The sequence below is a fragment of the Mauremys mutica genome, chromosome 12 (genome assembly GCF_020497125.1).
Source record: "Mauremys mutica isolate MM-2020 ecotype Southern chromosome 12, ASM2049712v1, whole genome shotgun sequence".
Lineage (NCBI taxonomy): Eukaryota > Metazoa > Chordata > Testudines > Geoemydidae > Mauremys > Mauremys mutica.
In genome coordinates this window covers 29,633,835-29,659,050 of record NC_059083.1, presented here as the reverse complement: position 1 = coordinate 29,659,050, position 25,216 = coordinate 29,633,835, and the positions used below count along the sequence as shown (strand labels likewise).

Genomic DNA, 25,216 nt, shown 5'->3' with positions numbered 1-25,216 from the left:
GGCAATGCAAACTAACTGGAGGAGAACGGGTGATGATTTTAGAAAACCACGGAACACCAGGGAGAGCTCAAAACTGTTCCAAAGCTGATTTCCAGGATTCATCAGGTAGGTGAGTTCTGTCACTTGAATACCATCTCCCTTGTTCTTTGATAGCTCCTAGTAGACATTTATTCCTTGAGTGAATTATTAACTGCAAAATGATCCAATAATCTCAGGATAAATGTTTTACTCTGAATATAAACTTTGCTTTTGAACTATATATTCAAAATGATATACGAGCTATTTTCCCCTCTCCTTTCATTGTAATGTAACTCCAGACTATTCTGGTTATTTGAGTTAAGAATCTATTTCTTTGCTTCTATATTTTATTCAGTAAAACTGGACCTGATCCTGCTCTCAATGCGTTCAAAGGGAGATTTGCTAGGAATTTACTAAGCGTATATTTCTGTTTTGTAAAGTAAGTTACAAACTTTTGCAGATCCAGCTGTATGGGCAGCCTCTTTCTCTGTCCTTCCTGTTACTGAATAAGTCTGTTTATGGAACTGAATAATTTTGCCTCTGATATGCTGAAAGAAAATAAATGGGTAAAAAAAACCCAGGAATATTTCTCTGTCTCTCTCTCTCTCTCGCGCACACACACACACTCACACACACTCACACACACTCACACACACACACACACAGGACTACTCGGGGGTGGGCAAGTGGGGCACAATTTGCCCCGGGCCCTGCAGGGGCCCCCACAAGAATATAGTGTTCTATAGTTTTGCAACTTTCTTTTTAATGGAAGGGGCCCCCAAAATTGCTTTGCCCCAGGCCCCCTGAATCATCTGGACGGCCCGGCACACACACTGTTTCTCATTCACTGAAAATTTTTTCTCCATTGATGGAATAACTACCAACTTTTACACTGATCTGCCTTTTTTTAAAAGGGATTTTGTAGGGATAGGACAAAATCAGAATCTTAAAGGAAACATTTTCAATTTTAATGCAATGGCTGTTCTAACTCTGTAATATGAAAGAGTTCACTTAATAATGTATTTATTCCTTTTTTATTTATGGTGCCCTCTTTAATGCTTGACTGTAATGATTTAATGTTAATTGGTGTTATGCTCACTATGGTACATTTTTTTTCTCCTTCTTCCTGTCTAGATCAAGTCACAGTGAAGATGGAGATTCTCTCATTCTGCCACAGCTCCAGAGCCAGCTCCCCTCTCCCTGGGTTTATTGTTTTCTTCCTTACTTGTTATGTTCACAAGATGGAATCAGGTAGGAATCTGTCCTGTGTCTGTTGTTTCTAAAGCCTGGTCTACACTAGGCGTTTAAACCGGTTTTAGGAGCGAAAAACCGATTTAACGCCACACCCGTCCACACTAGGAGGCACCTTATATCGATTTTAATGGCTCTTTAAATCGGTTTCTGTACTCCTCCCCAGCGAGAGGAGTAGCACTAATATCGGGATTAACATATCGGATTAGGGTTAGTGTGGCCGCAAATCGACGGTATTGGCCTCCGGGAGCTATCCCACAATGCACCACTGACCGCTCTGGACAGCATTCTGAACTCTGATGCACTGGCCAGGTAGACAGGAAAAGCCCCGCAAACTTTTGAAATTCATTTCCTGCTTGCCCAGCGTGGAGAGCTCATCAGCACAGGTGACCACGCACAGCTCATCTACACAGGTAACAATGCAGTCTCCTGAGAATCGAAACAGAGCCCCAGCATGGACTGCACGGGAGGTACTGGATCTGATCGCTATATGGGGAGAGGATTCAGTGCTAACAGAACTGCGTTCCAAAAGACGAAATGAAAAAGTATTTGAAAGAATTTCTAAGGCTATGACGGATAAAGGCCACAGCAGGGACTCAGTGCAGTGCAGAGTGAAAGTTAAGGAGCTCAGGCAAGCCTACCAGAAAACCAAAGAAGCAAACGGAAGGTCCGGGGCAGGTCGAAAAACATGCCGCTTCTATGCTGAGCTGCATGCAATTTTAGGGGGCTGCGCCACAAGTACCGTGGATTCCGAGGTGGGGGTTGTAATCTCTGCCATGGGTGAGGATTATGTGGATGGAGAAGATGACAATGAAGAAGAGGAGGACGAGCTAGCAGATAGCACACAGAACTCCGTGAGCCCCAACAGCCAGGAGCTTTTTCTCACCCTGACGGAATTACCCTCCTCCCAGCCCTCCCAAGAAACTATCCCAGACAATGACGCCATGGAAGGGACCTCTGGTGAGTGTACCTTTGCAAATAGCAAACATTGTTTTTAAGCAAGCGTTTTTTAATGATTGATTTGCCCTGAGGACTTGGGATGCATTCGCAGACAGTATAGTTACTTAGAAAAGGTTGTTAACATGTCCGGGGATTGAGAGGAAATCCTCCAGGGACATCTCGATGAAGCGCTCCTGGAGGTACTCCAGAAGCCTTTGCAGAAGGTTTCTGGGCAAGGCAGCCTTGTTCCGCCCACCATGGTAGGACACTTTACCACGCCATGCATGTAGCAAGTAATCAGGTATCATTGCATGGCAAAGCATAGCTGCGTATGGTCCCGGTGATTGCTGGCATTCAAGAAGCATCCGTTCTTTATCTCGCTGTGTTATCCTCAGCAAAGTGATATCGTTCAGGGTAACCTGGTTAAAAATCAGGAATTTAAGTTAGGGGGATGGCCATTTTCCTACTGGGATCGTGGTCTGCAGCAGCTTAATAAAAATCCTTTCCTGCACGTACCCAAGCGGGGGGAGGGGAGGAGTGAAATGCCAATGATCCACGCAGTGGGTGGGGAGGTGGGAAGGGTGTTGATTAGCAGGGAGCTAGCGTGGTATTAGCCATGCATTGGGGGGAGGGGTAAATCACTACAGAAGCCGAAAGACAGTGGCTTACCATGGCCGCATGCAAGCTGAATTCTGATGCCCAGACCTGTGTCTGTGAGATCTGTAACCCCAGAGCTGCAGGCACTCAATATTAAGATGAAAAATGCGACCTTGTAGGGAAATCACATGTGCTATGTAAGGTGAATAGTGCTGTTCACTGTGAAAGAGTATAACCATTGTTCTGTTAAATGTATCTTTTAAAATATTTCTCTCCCTCATGCAGCTGGAAATTTTTCAAGCATCACTCCTCCATCCCAAAGGCTAGCACAGATAAGGCGGAGGAAAAAGAAGACGCGAGATGAAATGTTCTCGGATATTATGGAAGTTACACGCAGTGAAAGAGCTCATCTGAATGAGTGGAAGGACGTGGTATTAAATTACAGGAAAGATGCCAGTGAACGTGAGGACAGGAGGGACACCCGAGATGAGAGGTGGCGGCAGGAAGACCGGCAGGAAAATCAGCGGTGGCGGCAGGAAGATCAGCGGTGGCGGGATGCAACTCTGGGGCTGCTGCGTGATCAAACTGACATGCTCCGGCGTCTGGTGGAGCTTCAGGAACGGCAGCAGGATCACAGAGTGCCGCTGAAGCCCCTGTATAACCACCCTCAACCCTCACCTTGTTCCACATCCTCCTCACCCAGACGTGTAAGAACGCGTGGGGGGAGGCTCCGTGCACCCGCCCACTCCACCCCCGTGGACAGCCCAACCAGAAGGCTGTCATTAATGTGAATTTTTTTTTAATGGCTTTCTCCTTCCCTCCTATCCTCCTCCCAAACCACACCCTTACTTCTCTCCCTCTTTTTATAATGAATTAATAAAGAAATCATGGTTTTTAAACGAGAGTGACTGTATTTGCATACATAAGCTGTACTCGAAGGGGGAGGGGGAGTTGCTTACAGGGAATGAGTCAATCAAGTCAATCAAGGGGGGTGGGTGTTCATCAACAAACACAGCAGTCACACTGTACCCTGGCCATTGATGAAGCTCATTTTCCAAGCTTCTCTGATGCGCACCGCTTCCTGGTGTGCTCTTCTAATCTCCCTGGTGTCTGGCTGCGCGTAATCAGCGGCCAGGTGATTTGCCTCAGCCTCCCACCCCGCCATAAAGGTCTCCCCCTTACTCTCACAGAGATTGTGGAGAATACAGCAAGCAGCAATAACATAGGGGACATTGGTTTGGCTGAGGTCTGAGCGAGTCAGTAATGTGCGCCAGCGCGCCTTTAAACGGCCAAATGCACATTCCACCACCATTCTGCACTTGCTCAGCCTGTAATTGAACAGATCCTGACCACTGTCCAGGCTGCCTGTGTATGGCTTCATGAGCCATGGCATCAAGGGGTAGGCTGGGTCCCCCAGGATAACGACAGGCATTTCAACATCCCCAACTGTTATTTTCTGGTCTGGGAAGTAATTCCCTTGCTGCAGCCGTTTAAACAGAGTAGTGCTTCTGAAAACGCGAGCGTCATGAACCCTCCCTGGCCATCCCACGTGGATGTTGGTGAAACATCCCTTGTGATCCACCAGTGCTTGCAGCACCATTGAAAAGTACCCCTTCCGGTTTACATACTGGGTGCCCTGGCGCTCCGGTGCCAAGATAGGGATATGGGTTCCATCTATCGCCCCCCCACAGTTAGGGAATCCCAGTGCAGCAAAGCCATCCACTATGGCCTGCACGTTTCCCAGAGTCACAACCTTTTGTAGCAGCAGCTTAGTGATTGCTTTGGCTACTTGCATCACAGCAGCCCCCACAGTAGATTTTCCAACTCCAAATTGATTCCCGTCTGACCGGTAGCTGTCTGGCGTTGCAAGCTTCCACAGGGCTATCGCCACTCGCTTCTCTACTGTGAGGGCTGCTCTCATCTTGGTATTATGGCGTTTCAGGGCAGGGGCAAGCAAGTCACAAAGTTCCATGAAAGTGCCCTTACGCATGCGAAAGTTTCGCAGCCACTGCGAATCGTCCCACACCTTCAACACAATGCGGTCCCACCAGTCAGTGCTTGTTTCCCGGGCCCAAAATCGGTGTTCAATGGATAGAATCTGCCCCATTACCATCAGGATCTCCAAAGCGCGGGGGCCCGCGGTTTGAGAGAATTCTGTGCCCACGTCCTCATCACTGTTATCGCCGCGCTGCCGTAACCGCCCCCTCCTCGCCTCGGTTTGAAGGTCCTGGTTCACCATATACTGCACGAGAGTGCGCAAGGTGTTTAAAACATTCATGATTGCAGTATTGAGCTGAACAGGGTCCATGCTTGCTGTGCTATGGCGTCTGCACAGTTCACCCAGGAAAAAAGGCGCGAAATGGTTGTCTGCTGCTTTCAGGGAGGGAGGGGTGAGGCTGTACCCAGAACCACCCACGGCAATGATTTTTTCCCCAGAATTCCAAGGGGCGGGGGAGGCTGCGGGAACTATGGGATAGCTACGGAATAGCTACCCACAGTGCAACGCTCCAGAAATCGACGCTAGCCTCGGACCGTGGACGCACACCACCGAATTAATGTGCTTAGTGTGGCCGCGCGCAATCGTTTTTATACAGTCTGTTTTACAAAACCGGTTTCTGTAAAATTGGAATAATCCTGTAGTGTAGACGTACCCTTAGAGGATTTATTTAAGCTCCTGAAGTGTCTTAACAACATGCTTCACTCAAAGTCAGCGGAACTACTCCCAGTTTGTGAATTTAAATACATAGCAAGATCAGTGTAAGTGGAGAAATTCAACATATTTAACATTCTAGGTCTACTCCTTCCTACTATACAGGAAAATATTCATTAAAACACTACATAGAATCAATAACATACTCATCTCTAAATTTAACAGGCAGTACAGCCTTAGTAGTTCTCTGGGGGTATGTCTACACTACGGGACTATTCCGAATTTGCATAAACCGGTTTTGTAAAACAGATTGTATCAAATCGAGTGCGCGCGGCCACACTAAACACATTAAATCGGTGGTGTGCGTCCACGGTCCGAGGCTAGCATCGACTTCTGGAGCGTTGCACTGTGGGTAGCTATTCCGTAGCTATCCCATAGTTCCCATAGCCTCCCCCGCCCCTTGGAATTTCCGGGTTGAGATCCCAGTGCCTGATGGGGCAAAAATCATTGTTGCGGGTGGTTCTGGGTAAATGTCGTCAGTCACTCCTTCCTCTGGAAAAGCAATGGCAGACAAGCATTTCGCGCCTTTTTTCCCTGGATTGCCCTGGCAGATGCCATAGCATGGCAATCATGGAGCCTGTTTTGCCTTTTGTGACTGTCACCATATGTGTACTAGATGCCGCTGACAGAGGCGATTCAGCAGCGCTACACAGCAGCATGCTTTTGCTTTTGCATGACAGCAGAGATGGTTACCAGCCATACTGCACCATCTACCAATCCATAAATTAGTAAACAGATGATCATGGCTACCAGTCGTTTTGCACCATTTGCTGCTGTCATAAGTGCCCCTGGCTGCTCTTAGCCAGGGGCGCAAAAGCCAAAATTGGGAATGACTCCCAGAGTCAATCCCTCCTTTTTGGTATCTAAAAATAGAATCAGTCCTGCCTAGAATATGGGCAAGTGTACTAGAGAACCACTGTATCAGAGAGCACAGCTGCTCTGTGTCAGATCCTGCAGAAATTATGAGCTGTATGCTATTCACAGGGGGTGCTCCTGCAACAACCCCATCTGTTGATTCCGTTCTTCCCCCAGCCTTCCTGGGCTACTGTAGCATTGTCCCCCCACTTGTGTGATGAAGTAATAAAGAATGCAGGAATAAGACACACTGACTTGTTAGTGAGAAATGAGTGGAAGGCAGCCTCCAGCTGCTATGATAGTCCAGACAGGACAGTAAGGAGTGTGGAGGAGAGGAGCCCAGCATCCCTCTGCTAGTCCAGGGGCAATTGAATATTTTTTTTACACATGAAGGGTGGGGGCTGACAGAGCTCAGCCCCCTGTTGCTATGACGACAATGGTTATCAGCCATACTGTACCATCTACCAGGAAAAATTAGGGCCAGGCACCCTTGATAGACCTCACCGATACTAGTCTGCATGGTTACCAGTCCTTTTGCACTGCCCCATGTGCCAATAGGCTGATGACGAGGACAGATACCAGTCATATTGCACCATCAACCACCCATGGCGGGGGGGGAGCAAGGATGTTGGTGTTGAGTGCTGCAGCATCGGGTCTATCTGCAGCATTCAGTAAAGATAGGGTGACATGTTAAAGAGTCAAGAGAGGATTGTTTTCCCTTTTCACTTCTGGGGGTGGGTGGGGGTGTGTGTAAATTGCCGAGCTATGCCCTGACCCACCGCGGACACTGTGTTTGACCCTAGAAGCATTTGGAGCTCAGCCAAGAATGCTAATATTTTTCGGAGACTGCAGGAACTGTGGGATAGCTTGAGTCCTCCAGTCCATGAGCGTCCATTTGATTCTTTGGCTTTCCGTTACGTTTGTCACGCAGCAGTGCGCTGAGCCCCTGCTATGGCGTCTGTCTGGAGATTTTTTAAAAATGATTTTGAATTTCGTCTTCTGTAACGGAGCGCTGATAGAACAGATTTGCCTGCCCTTACAGCGATCACATCCGCATGGTCCATGCGGGAGCTCTTTCTTTATTTTGATTTTTAACTGCATCGCCAGATGTGCTGATCTGAGCTCCACGCTAGGCAAACAGGAAATATTCAAAAGTTCGCGGGGCTTTTCCTGTCTACCTGGCCACTGCATCCGAGTTCAGATTGCTGTCCAGAGCGGTCAGTGGTGCACTGTGGGATACCGCTCGGAGGCCAATATCGTCGATCTGCGGCCACACTAACCCTAATCCGATATGGTAATTCCGATACTAGCGCTACTCCTCTCGTTAGGAAGGAGTACAGAAACCGGTTTAAAGAGCCCTTTATACCGATATAAAGGGCCTCTCAGTGTGGACGGGTGTGGCGTTAAATCGGTTTTACGCTCCTAAAACCGGTTTAAACGCCTAGTGTAGACCAGGCCTGGGACTGTCTTCAGACTGATGGTTCATGACCCACAATTTCTATTTCTCTGTCCCCTGGTAACACCAGGTCAAGTTGAGGGATCTGGCCATTCTCATTAGGGTTTGGGTTTGCCCCACTCTGTTCCCTTCAGTATTTGGTTTGTGGGACTAGAACCATCCCCTAACTGGTTTCAGTCTCCTCAGGGCACACTGATCTATGCCTCCTATAGTCCCTGACTGGACTAAGGAGGCAATGTTTTAGCTGGTCCCTATACACTACTCTTTCAGGACCTCGTCATTCAGGCTGGATAGTGTCAACCAGGGGCGGCTCTAGGCACCAGCAAAACAAGCTGGTGCCTAGGGCGGCCAAATCTAGGGGGCGGCAAAAGGCTGGGGCCCCAGCCCATCCTGCCGCTGCCGGCCGGTCCCCAGCCGCGGGGGGGGGGGGGGCGGCAGGCTCGGCCGGCGGACCTGCCGCAGTCATGCCTGCGAGAGGTCCACCGGAGCCCCGGGACGACCGGACCTGCCGCAGGCATGACTGCGGAGAGGGCGCTCGTCCCGCGGCTCGGCTGGACCTCCCGCAGGCATGGCTGCGGCAGCTCAAGCGGAGCCGCCGGACCCGCGAACCGTCCGCAGCCGCGGGGGTCCAGCCGAGCCACGCGGGACCAGCGGTCCCTCTGCAGTCATGTCCGCGGGAGGTCCGCTGCTCCCGCGGCTCCGGGGCGCCTCCCGCGCATGACTGCTTGGGGCGGCCAAAACAGTAGAGCCGCCCCTGGTGTCAACTGGCAGCTCAGGATTGTTCTGGGCAACTACAATGTGGGGATTCAACTCCCACTTCTGTATTTATTAAGCCCTCGGCATCTATGGGTACGAACTGGTGCACAGTCACCAGGTCTGATCAGAACCCCATTGTACTCGTGATCATAAGTCCTTTTCCTACTTTAGGCTGTGTCTTTAGTTGTACTGAGAGCAGCTTCGCTGGCTGTCTTTGGGCTGCCATGGACACCTTTTGACTCGGTCATCGAATTTGGTCACCTCAGCCATAGAAAAGAGTTCTTGGTGCTTCTCTGGCAAAGCCCTTAAGTTAGCCACTTGTTCAGGAACCAGCCCCTAGAGCTCTGCTTGAACTGGAACTGTCAGTCTCCCACCACATCTTTCCTGAGGAAAGGTAACTTGTTCTCCCTTCTCCCTCCTTGTCACCTGCAGCTCATTTCCATTCTCCTCAAATGTTACCTTCACCTGAGGGATCACCTCATCAGGCTGGTGTACCTCTGCCATTCTGTTCTGAGGATGCAACTCCACAGCCTTCACACTTGAGTTTAGAGGACTCACTGGTACTCTTCCTTTCATGGTACTAGTCAGTACATTAACTGACTGGAGTCCATTGGGTAGGCATGGCCCAGATGTAGTCTCTAGTACCAGCACTCAATATTCATTGGTATTTCCTGGTACCCTGCAGCGTTCATCAAGGATCTTCCATCTCCAAGGAGGAATAATGGTCTCCCATTTTCTGCCCACTTTAACATTTCTAGTCCACCTTGTGGGGATCAGGGAATGACTCTGCCTCTCCACTCGAGCCAGTACTCTACTCAGAACAGCATTCTTCATAGAGTGTTCATGACGGTTCATCCTCCTGGTTCCTTATCCTAGCAAGAGTAGCTCCTTCAGCTCACTAACGTTGTTCATTCCTAGAATCCCTGGGACTCATCCTTCCATATGGCTCCCTTCAGAGGCTTTGTGTTTCAGGATGAAGATGCATTTTCCTGGCAGTGTCTGGCTCATGTACTCTGTCTGCTTCAAGGCATCTCACCACTGGGATTGCCAGTCTATTAACTACTGTTAGATGTACAAACTGTGTGCTGTGCATGGTCAGCTCCTTGTCCTTCAAATATTTTTGAAAACGTGACTCAGTAATGGTGGTGACTTCTGAGCCAGTATCTAACAAACATCTGGTCTTCACCCCTGCTATACATATTTCAGCTGTTAGACAGTCTCCAAATGCTCGCTTACAGAAGTCACTAGATATGCTGGCACTGCCCACATTCCTTTCAACACTGTGTATAGAGTGATTTTCCACCGTGGACATGCCTAGGAATCCTTCTGCCACTGCTTGGCCTTCTACTGTAGATGGACCACTCATTCCTGGTGCCACACTGGTTTTGAGTGCCTGGGACTCTGCTCTCCTTCTCAGTGGACATTCTCAGCTAGCATGCCCTGGCCTTTCACAAGTGTAACAAATATGCCTTCCCAGCTCATTCTTCAGTGGGGATCTTCGGTGATCCCGGTGCCTTTGGATATTTTGACATACTAATGGGATTTTTTTTCTTTCATCAACTCAGTCATCACTTGCAGCATCTCCTCCTGTTGGACTGCCAGTTTTTGGACCCCTTCACTTAAACTTTCCAATGTTAACTGTGTTTTGGGGCAGGACCTTTTCCCCAGTAGTTGCATTCACTAGGCCCCCACTTCTTGTATTGGGGTTTGGCATGAGTTCATAGAACTTCTTACCAGGCTCTTCCTTAAACCTCCTTTTCATTTCATGGCAGCGGGAATCATCCCAGAGCCCCAGCACCAACTGCTCTTTCAGAACCATATCTGGGTCTGGAACTCGTCGAGGGTCTCGCTGCTCCACTTTGCTCATTCTCTCCTGGAGATCATAAGCATATGCCCAGACAATTTCACCAGGCCCCTGTTTTCACTCAAAGAAGTCCTTTAGTTGGGTTCCAACAGTATCTGAGTGTGATGTGGTATGGAATATGGGTGACCATTTATAATATCATTGATAACAATATTACAAAATCACAATAAATCATATACAAGATATGCCATGTAAGGCATTAGTGGAAATGTTATGATTTGCTAAATATGATCATGTTTACAGGTATGAATCATCTTTGGATCATAATTTATAGATATGTGTGGTATATTTGTGTCTCGAAATTGTGCTGTGCATCTGGGTGACACACCCAAGCAGACCCGGCATCATCACTATCCAGCCTGCTTGATGGCCCATCAAGGGCAATCAGGGGCACAATGAACCAGGGGCTCTGCCTATGAGTCAGCACGACATGTAGGGACATGACTATGGCCAGGGGACTCCAAATACCTTTCCATACCCTTGTGCTGGGAGCCTGTGTTTGGGACAACAAATGTACAAGCCACATGGAAAGGGATATAAAAAGGCAGCTACATCTTCTCCATTTTGTCTTCAATCCTGCTTCTCACCTCTGGAGTAACTTCTATACAAACTGATGCTTTGGACAAATGGCTGGCAGACCCATCCAAGCTGTGGATGTGTTCCAGAGGGACTTTACAAGTTAGGAAACTCACCAGTGCTGCTAAGAACCTTATATGTGGACTCTGAAGTATGTATGTATGTATCTGATTGCTTTGACCATTTAACAACTCTCTTCTTTCTTTCCTTTTCTTTTACAATAAAACCTTTAGTTTTAGATACTAAAGGATTGTCTGGCAGCATGGTATTTCGGGAAAGATTCAAACTAGTATTGATCTGGTAATGTGGCTGGTCTTTTGGGGGAATCAGAAGAACATTTTGTAAAGTAAACAGAGTTTTAAGTAACTTCTTATTGTACTGAACCTGTTCACTGATCGGGAGCCAGAGACTGGAATGCAGTAAAGGGCACTGTGTGATTTATTTTTTATAGCTTCTTGATAACCAGTGTGGGGGATCAGGAACAGGGTTTAGGGACTGGCTGGTGAATCTAATTATAATGTAAACCACTGGTTTTGGGAGAATCTGCTCTCCTTTTTGCAGCCTGCCCTGCCCTTGGCATTTCCAGTATGGGCTGCCCTAGGCACCTCGGGTCACGCTGAGCATCCTACTTCACGTGCCTGCCTCCTCTGTGACCCAAGTTGAAGACTCTTTACTGAAAATGTCCTTCGCCATGACCCAGGCCCACTAAAAACTGAAGGAGGGGGAGCAGAGGAGGAAAATTGTGTTATATGAGGTGAGAAGTGGTGTCCAAAGAGGCTGGATCCCAAAACGCTAGGGTGAAATCCAAAGAGATCTCTATTGACTTCAGTGGAGTCAGGATTTCATCTTTTCATCCTTCTCATATTAAAACCAACAATGAGAATCACATCAGAAATATAGTGAAGGCTGGAACAGACCACAGAGCTCAGGTATACAGTGTATATACTCAGATCACCCTGCCCGTTCATGGGGCACTGAAATGGCTCTGTGGCATGTCAACGTAATATAAGGGTAGTTCTCAGTGACACCTCTATCTGAGCTGGCCTGTCACTTTCTACTATAAATGCCCTTTTCAGTTGCTTGTAACTTTTCCAAATTTCAAATATTCAGGTTGAAAATTTGCATGCCAGGTGTCTGCCTCACGCTGAATTTTGGAAAGTTTGAACCTATTGAATCAGTCATGAATATATTTTTTTAATCTTTAATCTTGTTCTCTTTTTGCTTTGGTGTATTTCACAGCCCAGTTCAGTGTGACTGGTCCTGGTCACCCTGTCACTGCAATTGTGGGTGAGGCCATTGTGTTACCCTGTCACCTGTCTCCCAGGATGAGCGCTGAGAACATGGAGGTGAGATGGTTCCGATCTGAGTTCCTTTCATTTGTGCACCTATATCAGCATGGGAAGGATCAATACGGGAACCAGATGTCAGACTATCATGGAAGAACAGAGCTTTTGAAAGCTGCCATCACAGATGGGAATGTTTCCTTGCGGATTCTTAATATCAGACGCTCAGATGAAGGACAATACAACTGTTTTGTTCAAGATGGTTCTTTTTATGAAGAAGCCCCATTGGAACTGAAGATAGCAGGTCAGCTGCTCTTGTCTGTATTTTCTTAGTCTGGGCTGCAGTTTTTGTTCTTTTCTACTGCAACAACTGTGACTAGCAACTTGTGAATTATTTTAGACTAACGCAGCGTGACTAGATTTCAGCACATGACCACGTTCATACACTTTGGAAAATATGCTGAAAACTTTCCCAATGTTTTATTAAAGACATTTTCAGAATGGTCAAGAGATTTTCTTGCCCAAAAGATGTTTTTGGCTGACTTCAAAAGGAGGGAGAGAAAGGAGGGAAAAGACATCTAGACAAATATGGGCCTGGTTTATACTAGAAAAGTAGGTCAGCTTAACTATGTCACTCAGGGGTGTGAAAAATACACTCCACATGAGTGACAAAACTAAGCTGACCTAAGTCCCCATGCAGGTAGCGCTGGGTCAACAGAACAATTTTTCTGTCAACCTAGCTACTGCCTCTCAGAGAGGGGTATTACCTATGACCCCAGGAGAAGTCATGCCGTTGGTGTAAGCAGTGTCTCCACTGAAGCACCACAGCGGTGAAGCTGTGCTGCTGCAGCCTTTCAAGTGTGGACAGCCTGTGGTCTTCCAATTTCTCTGCAGTCATTCTGAGGCATGGCTAAGGTGGGACTGCCAGGTTTATAGGCCTTCTGACGTGCTCACTACAGGTAGTTAGTTGGGGTACAGTCAAAATCAGTTGTAGCTTTCCGACTGCCTGAGGCCACATAAAGATGGTGGTGAGGGGGAGAGACATTATGTATTTACTGCTAGTGGATGAGGCCAAGCGTTTGTCCCCTGCTGCTCTGACAGAGGAACCATGGAGCCAGTTAGATTTATTTGTTTGTTTGTTTAAAAAGAAAACAAACAAAATGTTTATACAATATACTAAAAACTGGCTTTCTGAAAAAATCATATCTCACTAGGTATTTAAATGAAGTGGCCAGATTTCCAAATGTGTTCAGTGCTCCATTGCTCTTGGGTGGAGAGGACAATATCTCTCACTTATTCAGTGAAATTATTTTAAATATTTGTTCACATATTTTCCTGTGTCTATGCGTATTGGGAATTCAGAAATTCCAGTGTTCATTTATCCCTTCTATGTGATCAAGTGATCTCTTGTGGGAGTAAGGGATCGACAATCTGTCACTCATCCTTTTAGCTGTTAAGTTACCCCATTGATTTATCACACATCTATGTAATTTTCTTCTAGCTTTGGGCTCCAATCCTGTCATCTCTGTGGAGAGTCACCAGGATGGAGGGATCCGGGTGGTTTGTCAATCAGCTGGGTGGTACCCAGAGCCCAAGGTGCTATGGAGAGATCACAGTGGGCAAGAATTACCATCTCTCTCTGAAGCAAAATCGCTAGGGGATAGTGGCCTGTTTGAAACAGAAAATTCTATTATTATAAAAGAACATTCAAACCAGAACCTGTCCTGTTGGATCAGGAACACCGTTCTCAATCAAGAAAAGGAATCAACAGTTTATATAGCAGGTCAGTTACCAGCTAAACCCACACGCTTAAATCACCTTAAGCAGAAACAAAACATAGGAAACAAAGAACTGAAGCATCTGTTGTGCATATTTTACAATGTACATAAACACAAAGAAGTTCAGAAACTGGCATCTTAACAGGTCACAACTCAGGCAATTTGCCTTAATTTTGAAGATTCAGAGTTGTCAGAAATTTTGGGTTTAATGTAAATTTAATCTTAACTCCGATACTCCTGAAACTCTTACTTAAAAAAAAAAAGAGTGTGATTTTGAGAAGAAATAGAAACTTAAGTTCATCACAGTGATTTGTGAATTTTTACCCTATGGTTTGTTTGCTACCTTTTCAATAAGTGAAATGTCACCAAAATTATGTGGGCTTGTTTCTGTTGACATTCAGTAGGAGTTGTGCTCATAGCTCACTTTGCCTTTATTTACACACACAAGCTGCACTGATTATCTACTGAGTTATTGATGAAACCCCTTGTTTGAATGCTCTTATTTCAGTTTCAGAGTGTCCTATGTATTTAGCTTAAGTCAGTTCCTTAATGATTTATACTAAATGGATAAAGGACACTATTCAGCTGATTTACAATTTAAAGTTTTGTCAACCAGTATAGTTAAATTGGGGCAGTCCTGTTACGTGGTCAGCTGTGGAATCAGTGTAACAATGACTGCATGAGTGTTACACCAGTTTCACTAAACTAGTGCACAAAACCTGTGTGGAGAAGGCCTTAGGTATGTCTGAAATGCCCACCCTGGCTAGATGATTTTAATGCTGTAAACACAAGAACGGAAAAAGATGATGAATCAATTTTCAGCACTTAATGTTTGGAGTAATTGCAATTACGATTCATCAAAATAATTGGGGAAATTTTAGTGACTCACCAAAATATTCTAATTACTCCTGCAATTTCTGAATGTTGCTGAACAGTGAGGACCAAATTGTTTGCTGCCATAACTCTACTGAAGTCAGTGCGGTTTTGTGAGCAGAGAATTTGCCCCTGAACTCAGTAAAACTCTGAATACCATGAATCAAACCAGGCCTGTTTATTCAAAGGTTAATCAGAGCTAAAGCTGTGTTGGTTGGAGTAATTTTTACAATCAGGTTTTGGTCTTTTGTGTAGCATAGAGGGGTCATGTTTTCACTCTTATCTCACATACGTCCTGCTGAGGACTAATTATGAAGTTACATGCAACAGAGAAAAAATTTGTATTCCTGCTTCCCAACTAATGCAAATCCTGTGGGGTTTATTTTTCAGATTTCTTTTTCCCAAGAGTGAATCCGTGGATGGTGGCTCTGAGTGTGATTCTCCCAGTTTTGTTTGGTTTCATTGGCCTCACTATGTATCTATTTAAAATAAAAGGTAAACGTCACAGGGGAAAATTTAGTGAAATTAACAAGAAATTTTCTTCTCATAAATGAAAAAAGGAAAGAATGAAATTTTACACTAGGCCAAGCAGGGGAAGCACCAACCTGCACTGCGCTCCCCTCAGCAGCACAGGGAAGGAAACGTTACTAAGGTTTCCATTTGCTCCAGCAGGGAGTGATCTGCACCAGCCCTTTACAGACATAGAATATTTCTCCCCCAGAGCTGCCTCAGTTAAGCTGAATGGAGCATTTGGGGAAGGCGTGGAGGGAAGATTGATCCAAGACCTTCTCCACACGTCACTCTTTTCTGACCACTTCCCACCCAGCTGTGCAGTTATTCCGTCCTCAGACCCCATGGACTTTGGGAATTAGTTAATGTCTCTTTCCCTCCTCTGATAAGTAAATATTTTGTACAGAGTTGGGTCCCCATAATTTTATTTTGGGAGCAGTCGTCTGTGATTTCATTTAATGTTAAAAAGAAATTGGAATGAGACAAAGCCTGACAAATTTCACCTGAATAGGTAATATTAAAAAAATATACACAGTAGAAAAGAGGGGTCTAAATAGACATGAGCTCTGAGCTTGAACCTGAGTTCTGAAAATGGTGAGGAATAGGAAGTCAGAGACGGAGAAGGGAAAACTTTTTCTCCTGGTGCTGAGAACATGAAACCATCAAAGGCTCATGAATTGTATAATCACTGTACAACTGTCACGAAATGCAGATGCCATGATGCTGCACCACTACCATTGATTAGAGCTGTGCCTTTGATTTCAACATGTGTAGGATCCAACACTAAATGCATAAGTCACATCCCTAACAGAATAATGTTGATAATTTTAGGGCCCAATATTACATTCCGTGCACACCTAACGCTCCCAGCAAAGTGAATGGGAACATGTAATATGCAAGGAAGTGAGAATGGGTTCTAAGGGCAGCTTTTTAAAGGTATTTGGACACCGAATGCCAATTGAAATGAATGGGAGTTAGCAACCTAAATACCTTTAAAAAGCTGGCCCTAATCCTCTAGGGAATTCAAAACTTTTAGAACTAAGTCCATGCAGATAATTAGTTATTTTTTGATACTTTACTCTAGCGTAGACACAAAATGAGCCCAAATGTCTACACCCCAATTTTACAGGCCCCCAGCCCATGTCTTGTGAGCCTGCTTAGCTGACATGGGTCAACTGGAGGTATTCAGTTGCTGTGTAGCCACATCCTATGGGACTTCGCAGGTGCTCCGTGCCCTGCCTGTGGGTTGGAAAGAGACTTTTCTCCCCAGACCTCAGTGGTTTCCCTGCCCATAGCCTGGATCAGTGGGGTTGTGAGGGACAGGCTGCATGGTGGGAGGCTGGGGTTGATTCCATCCTAGAAGATCAGCACTTAATTAGTGTGTGTTTGTTTCTGGTTCTCTGTTACCTAGATGATCTTCAACGAGAACTTGGTAAGTGTTTCTATTTCTCGAATGCAGTCTTTTCCGTGGTGTTGAAACTATCTCTGGATCTATCGATCTCTCACCCTTCTGCCAGGTGGAGTTGGCAGCAAGATGGGCTGGGTTCAATGTCAAGGGTTCCTCTTAGCAACACAAATCTGAAAACATTGACCCCGCTCAATAATCTGGGGAAATTTAACTCCTGGGCCTTTTTAAGGCTCTATAGTGGCCCCTTCAAGGCTTATAGTGGCACAGCTGTACCACTGCAGCTGCCCTGCAATCAGGTCTCCCATATAGCTGATTTGTGTCGACCTCCCACTGGCATAATTCAACCACCCCCAATGAGCGGCAGTAGAGTGTCTCCTGCCGACACAGCACTGTCCACACTGGTGCTTTTGTCAGTGAAACTTACGTCAGTCAGGGACGTGCTTTTTTCACACCCTGACCGACATAAGTTTCACTGACAAAAGTGCTGGTGTAGACACAGGATAAGAGACAAAACTTCCCACTCACCTGCCCTGAGTCCGGGTGTAACAAAAGAAAACTTGTATTACAAGGCAAAGGACCCCAGCATTGTTTTGGGAAAACACCACGGCCATGATTTGAAAGCATGTAACCCTAAGCAACCCCCCATCCCCCCACAGTACATTGGGCAATGTCCTTTGCCTCAGTTTCCCACCTTGCCATGTGATAATCCGATGAGTGAATGACCTGTAACACACCACTCCCCTCTCCCGCCACTGCAGCCCACTCACAGTTGGTTGTTCTTAATCAGCCAAGACCCAGAGTTCAGAGGTGCCCTCACATGGCTTCACCCTCCACCCCTGAGAGGCCTGGGGTGGGGGGACATTGAGCAAGTCGTCTGCTGCTGCCTCCACATCTGCAACTGGCCTGCTGCTGGTGCTGCTATCACTGTCACCACTGGTCCTAGGTGCTGACAGCCCCGGAGCACCCACGGGGAAAAAATTAGTGGGTGCTCGGCACCCACCCACAGCCAAGCTCCCCCGTCCCTCCAGCGAATCTCGCTCACTGGCAGCCTCGCTGACCAACTCTTCCCCCTCCCTCCCAGTGCCTCCTGCCTGCTGCAAAACAGTGTTTCACGGCACTCAGGGTGCTCTGGGAAGGAGGGGAGGAGCAGGGATGCGGCACGCTGGGGGGAGGAGGCAGGGAAGTGGTGGGGGGGCAGGGACTTCGGGAAGCGGATGGAATGAGGTGGGGCAGGGACTTGGGGAAGGGGTGGAGTGGGGGCGGGGCCCAGGGTGGAGCAGGGGGTCGAGCACCCACCAGTCAGAGGGGAAGTTGGCACCTCTGCCACTGGCTGCTTACTGCCTCCCATCCCTGAAAAAGGGTGAGGGACATCAACCGATACCTCTGCTTCCTCTGGAACTGGCTCACTGCGGCTGCTGTCTCTGCCACCACTGGCTGATGCCTCTGCCGCTGGTTCTGCTGGCTTTTCTGGGGCTGTTACCTCTGCCACCGCTCAGCTCCACTGCTGTTCTCACGGCTGCTGCTGGCCCCTCACTGCCACTTCTGCAATGGTGTGTTCTGAGGTTCCATGACCTACCCAGGGATTCCAGCAGGCCGTGGCTGCTCCTCCATCTCCATGTTGTTCACTGCAGCCCTGTCCCCACACTAGGTCTACGACCTGCCTCCTAGGCCTGCTCATCAGTGGTTTAAGCTCTTGCCATCACTGAACTGAAACAAGGGCTCTCCTTGGGGTCTAATCAGCTCTGGCTTTAAACATGGGAGAGGGGAGGAGAGGGTCAAATCGTACCTAGGGCTCTCGAAGGGGAATTCATAGCATCAGGCAGGAACACCTGTCCCCTCCCGCTCTGATTTTCACTGGGTTTTGGTGTCTCTATCCCCTGCTTAGCCAGGGAGCTTTACTTTAGGGTGTCACTGTGACATACCCAGGGTACAATCCAGACTAAGGGTGGCTCTGTCAGCTGCAACCTGGGTGCCCCAGACAATGCTCTGCCTCTGTACCTCCTACCTGGACGGCTCACAAACAGCCTCCACTGGGGCTGGATTCTTTAATTGATTTGCAGATTAAAACCAAAGCCTTAAACTGGCATCAGAAGGGGACTGGGAGCCAGTGGAGGGACTGGAACATGGGCCTGATGTGTCACTGTGGCCTAAGCCCTGGAGAAGGCCGGCAGCTGCATTAGGTACCAGCTGGAGCCTTCACACTCAGCTGTGGATTCAGTGATCTGCAGTAACCCAGCCTGGCGGCAGCAGAGGCAGGATCACTGTGGCCAGACCCTTGCCCACAGGAAGATGCAGAGTTTCCTAGTGAGCTGGGATGTTTAGACACTGATGCTACATGGTCCCCTGAGCCTAGTGACGGGTCACGTAGGACCTGAGTATTTTCACCTCAACTTTGGTGAATGGGTCCGTACAAATTCAATGGAATGAAGGGAGGAGTCTCATCTAGTTCTTCAAAATGTGTCCCTGCTTCTGAATCACTTTGCTCTTGCCTGGGTTCAGCTTAAGCCAGCTGCTCTTCATCCCAGAGCCCTGGTGTTGCTGCATTTGCTCAGCTGAGTCCTCATCCCTCTCTCTGTGTTTGCTTTCAGACTGGAGAAGAAACATCCTCTATCCAGGTAACTACAGCTCCTATTGCATCAATATCCAAAGCTCCCCCACCGTGAGATTTCCCATCCCTTTTGCTCATACAGTTAACATTTTACACTAGCTCTTTGGGGCAGGGACGGCTCTGTACTAAGGTGAAAAAACTCAGGTTTGTGTGGTCATAACTGCTGGTCTGGGTGCCTAAAAGGTTCCTTTGTGCATGCTGGGAGCTCAGAAGATTCTCAGCGAGATGCTGTTAGTGGCCCTGATGGGGCTGGAGGCTCTGGGAGGGCAGGTGGATAAAGGGCTGGGCCAGGGCCAGGTTAATGTCTAGGCTGCGTATTTCAGTTTTCAGAAGCCCTGACAGGGCTGCATGTGCCCAGACAGCTGCTGCTGCTGCTCTAGCCGTGGCACCGGCACATGGCAGCCAGCAGGGGTAATTTGGCACATTCACTGCACACAGACACCCCATTGGCTCAGGTGGATGCAGCAGGCACAGAGATACAGAGACCCCATCGCACCCTGACTGCAGCCCCCCAAACACACAGCAGGATTCAAGCTGCATGAGGAGCCCAGGAGCCATAAGGGCCCAGAGAGAGCCAGTGTGCACTGGAATTCCTTGGGCAAGAGAGGAGTGTTATGGGGAGGGGTAAGCTTAGGGCTATGGAGTGGGAGAGGAATGGAGGGATGCACAGGGGATCTGGGGAGTGGGGCCTGTGGGGATTGATACCTCTTCAAGGGGGCTGTGGCTGAGGCTGGCAACCAACAATACACCCATTGATCATTCCACTGATATTCAGTGGGGAAGTGTGACAGAGACCAGTGGGGGAGGTGGAGAGGGAAGGGAGGAGAGCTGAGAATATTGCTCAGAAGCTAAAGTATTTTTTTATATCAGGTACTACCGGAGAGTGAGGTGTCAGTGGAAGGAAATGATAATATGAAGTAAAAACTCACCAGCTACAGCTGGCACATCCAAGAGTTCTGAAGGAGCTTAGCTGTTGGAGGAGCTAGACTGGAGAATTGTAGGGTAGCAAACATGGTATCTATATAATATATGGAGATATACCGATCTCATAGAGCTGGAAGGGACTGTGAAAGGTCATTGAGTCCAGCCCCCTGCCTTCCCTAGCAGGACCAAGTACTGATTTTGCCCCAGATTCCTAAGTGGCCCCCTCACAACTCTGGGTTTAGCAGGCTAATGGTCAAACCACTGAGCTATCCCTCCCTCGTAATGTTAAAAGGCACCTAGGGGTGTGCCAGGGAATGACACATTGGGAAGTTTTACAGCTTACCTGGTAAATTGCCATAAATGATCATTCAAAAGGGACTCACAAAACACCTGAAATATCATGGTAAAATTGTCAGGCCAGCAACATTTCTGCAAATTAAAATTGTGACTCAATTTTCATCTGTTAAGATTCTTTTTGATCATGTCAGTAAAGTAGCATGTAAAGAATAAGGTGATATATATTTAGATCTTGAAAAGGCCTTTGATTAAGTCCCTCACAAGAATCTATTTAAGAATCTATTTAAGAAACTAAGTGGTAATGCTGGTATAAATTTGTTAGTCTCTAAGGTGCCACAAGTACTCCTGTTCTTTTTAAGTGGTAATGGAGTAAGACAAATTATTGCTTTGTCAAGGATAAAAAAAGTTACTAGGGGACAGAAATCAAATAATAGAAATAATTTATCTGTTATCATACCAAAGTTTAACTGCAAGGGTTCCTCAACTTTATAGGGAGTAGGTTCTGTTTATTTATTAATAATCTTGAAACCCAGGGGCACGAGCAATGTAATTGAAAGCTAAACCAATTGAAATGTTGAGCTGTGGCACCATCTGTAACATAACTTACCTGAGCTGGTACCAACCAAGCTAGCCGTGCATTACAGAATTGTTGCAGGGTAGGCCTGCACCGCTGTAGCACCTAGTGAAGACACTATCCATGCCAATGGGAGAGCTTCTATCAGCATCAGGGCTGGCTTTAGGCCCAAATCAGGCCCAGCGCCTAAGAGGGCCCCGCGCCCAGTGGCCTTTTTAATTTTTACTCACCTGGCGGCGCAACTGATCTTCGGCGGCGGGTCCTTCACTTGCTCTGGGTCTTCAGCGGTGGGTCCTTCACTCGCTTCAAGTCTTCGGCGGTGAGTCCTTCAGTGCCGCTGAAGACTCGGAGCGAGTGAAGGACCCGCCGCCAAAGTGCCACCGAAGACTAGGAGTGCCACCCAGTGAGTACAAGCCCCACGAATCAGGCCCCGCACTTGCTTAAGCCAGCCCTGATCAGCGTAGTTAATCCACCTCCCCAAGAGATGGTAGCTGTGTCAGCAGGAGATGCACTCCCACCAACATAGGCCTACTTACATCGAGAGTTGTCAGTTTTATTACATCCTGCAGAGGTGTGGATTTTTCACATCCTTGAGCGATGTAGTTATACTGGTGTAAGTTTGTAGTGTAGATTTAATTAAGTTGACTCAGCAACATTGCTTAGCTGTGTGAAACAGGCACACCCCAAGCAATGTCGATGAGCTAATCTAACCCTCGGTGTAGACAGCTACCACTGCTTGGGGAGGTGGGTTAACTAGAGTGATGGAAGAATCCCTCCCGTTGCTGTAGTGAGTGTCTGCACTGAAGCTGCAGCTGCACCAATGCCTGTGTAGACTAGCCCTTATGAGAAGACATCTCTTGTACCTCTCTCCAGGATGGGAGCTGTGGCCTGTCCATATCTGATACAGAACCCTCATCTGCTAGTAGTAACTTGGCAACCTACTGTGCACAAGGAGGATGTGACGGGAAGTGAGGTAGCACAAAGGTAGCAAAAGTTACTCAGGCTCATCAAGTCCAGTGAAGTCTGTGAGGAGGTTCAGAGGGACCTACCCACTCAAGCTGTGTGAAAGGGAAACATGGGAAATGAAGTCCATTGGTGATAAATTAATGCTCCGTGGAGGGAAAATATTGAACATCTCATTCAGGTGACAGGCTTTGAAAATAAGTGGCCTAAGCCCTGGAGAAGGCCGGCAGCTGCATTAGGTACCAGCTGGAGCCTTCACACTCAGCTAATACTCAGGGAGAGGAGAGGCAAAAGGGCAACTGCCCTGGGGCCTGGAGATTATTAAGTTCCCAGGGCCCCTGGCCACCATGGCTGTGGCCAGAGTCCCAGGCCCTTTAAATCACCGCCAGAGCCCTGGGCGGAGGGCCGGTCAGCGCTGCAGGGTTGGGTGAGGGAAACTATCCCTCAATTCTGTTTTTCTGAATTATTCTCAGTTCAGTCCTGCTCCCATCTCTTTCAAAATTCCTCTCCATGCCTCAGGCCTCCCATTGAATTCCAGGGGAGATTGGCCAGTGACATGAATGGCAGCCGGACCAGGTCTTTGGTAACAGGCTGGCAATGTCACTTCAGAGTGTCAGAAGGGAAAGTCTAACTTCTTATTAATAATTATAAAAGTGACAGAAATTCTGCTAAGGGAAAAAAAGGTCTGTTAAAATTGTAGCCGCTGACAGAGAAATGCTCACACGTGTATTTGAGGATTGTGTGGGGATCCCCAGGGCTGTTCCTGCTCACAGCCCCTCCCTGCCTGAGGCCCTGGGGGCCTGAGCCACAGGCTGTGGAACAGGAGCAAACTGAATTCTGGGTTTGTCAAATGCCCAGTAACTGAGGATTAACAATTCAGAGTTTGGAAACTGAGGAAATGACGTGTAAATGCTAAAATTCAGAGATTAGAGAGAGAGAAACAAAGATATTTCAAGTGACAAAACAGGGAGGTGAGGAAATAAAATATGCCCGGTGACGAGAACCCTGGTGCTAGAGCCCAGGGAGAGCCCAGGGGGGAAGTCATGAGAGCGCAAAGAGGGGGATACCTCAGGATTTGGAAGGGCCCAGAAGACTGAGGGATGGGGCAGCGTTTGGAAGGGGCTGGAGGGCCGGCAGTGCCTGGCAGGAACAGGAGGGTGGGGAGAGCCGCAGGCCGTCAGCTGAATGGGGCTGGTGCGGAGGCAGTAGGAGTGGGGGCAGGTGGAAGGGCCTGGAGGTTTGGTAATGGTGGTTGCTTGGAGAGAACAGGCAGGTGAGTTGCTGTTTTCACCCTCACAGCAATCTCTCTATAACCTTTCACGTCCTGCTGCCCTGGGCCTCCCCTGCCCCATCTCCTCCTCATCCAATATGGTTTTCTCTCCCCTCTGGGATCCCTTCCTTCATATCTCCATTCACCTCTCTGCTTGCTCTCCGTCCTTCCTCTCCCACTCCTTCTCCCCCAACACTCCCTTTGCTCTCACGTAGGCTGAGGGTGCAGGGATGGGAAGCATCTGTTCTCCTCTCCCAGCGATGCTCTTTCACATCTGGAATATGGGGTTTAAGATGGGAAACAGCAGGGAGAGGTGAGGCGGGTCAGTGAGCACTGAGCAGAGGGAGCTCAGTTTCTCACCACTATGTTGCCCCCCATCCCCCCAACATGTGGGGCTCTAGTCCCCTCCCTGGAGAGATGTGGAGCAGGACAGGACAGAGCCTGAGTCCCAGACCTGGCTCAAGTGACCCTTTTGCTGCAGGGCCCATCTCTGCCAGGGGCGTGACTCTCCCCTGCACTATGCTGTCATCTCAGAGCTGCTCCCCATTCAGAGCTGACAGGTAAATCCTGAAGGAAGGAGGTTCAGAGTCACTCCCCAGCTGGGGCAGATTCTGTCACTGACACCATCAAACCCTCCCCCAGGGCTGAGCTCTGCCCCTAATGCTCTGATTCTCTCTCCCCAGTGAATGTGACTCTGGATCCAGACACGGCCCATCCCGAACTCATCCTGTCAGAGGATCAGAAAAGTGTGAGACGGGGAGACACATGGCAGGATCTGCCCAACGACCCTGAGAGATTTGACACTGAGCCCTGTGTGCTGGGCTGTGAGGGATTCACCTCGGGGAGACATTGCTGGGAGGTGGAGGTGGGGGCTGGGCGATTCTGGGCTGTGGGGGTGGCCAGAGAGTCTGTGAGGAGGAAGGGAGGGATCAGCCCTAGCCCTAAGGGGGGGATCTGGGCTGTGGAGCGGTTGTGGGGTGAGTTCCAGGCTCTCACCTCCCCTCGCACCCGCCTGCCCCTGAGTCGGGCCCCCAGCAGGATCTGGGTTTGTCTGGACTGTGACCGGGGGCAGGTGACATTTATCGATGCTGGTGACCAGGCCCCGATCTTCACTTTCCCGCCGGGCTCCGTCCCTGGGGAGAGAATCCGACCCTGGCTCCGGGTGGGGCGGGGATCCCGGCTCAGACTGTGTCCCTGAGACACACAGTTGAGGGGGGAACCAGAACTCAACCTCTCTTACCGCGCACACCCCAGTCTCTATGACCCTGCAGGACTCCCATCTACCCAGCCTCTGGCTCCTCATCTCTATGGCCGCTGGAAGCTCCTCCCCCGCCCTCTCTGCAGCCCAAGGGATGGGGGGGGGGAGGAGGGGGAAGACCCCTGGGGCTACAAGAGGGGCCCTGAGGGGCAGAGGTGGGGGCTGGGCAGGGGACAGGCGTAGTTGGGGGTGGCAGGGACACAGAATGAATCAATCAGGATTTGGGGGCTTGGGGAGAAGCAGCAGCAGCCAGGAGCATTTTGTACAGATCTGTGTCCTTAGATCTCACTGGGGGCTCCCAGCCGGGGATCAGCACGAGGGGAAGGGATAAGATCAGGGAAGGAAGAGAGCCGCCGAGGGGGATGATCTGTGACAGGGAGGAGAGACACAGGGAAATAAAGAGGGATGGAAAGTGAGGCTAGAACAATGATGACTAGAAAAGGACAGT

The 25,216-nt window shown here is 48.5% G+C and overlaps 1 protein-coding gene across 1 annotated transcript; it reads left to right on the top strand.

The window, feature by feature from the left end:
- On the top strand, positions 1-24,826 carry LOC123346101 (butyrophilin subfamily 1 member A1-like). The gene is made up of 8 exons (XM_044983321.1): positions 1-105; positions 1,153-1,269; positions 12,262-12,609; positions 13,807-14,088; positions 15,347-15,451; positions 16,878-16,898; positions 19,463-19,489; positions 24,194-24,826. Exons 1-8 carry the CDS (start codon positions 33-35, stop codon positions 24,706-24,708), a joined length of 1,488 nt encoding a protein of 495 aa, XP_044839256.1. The 5' UTR covers positions 1-32; the 3' UTR covers positions 24,709-24,826.
- Positions 24,827-25,216: the final 390 nt, after the last annotated feature.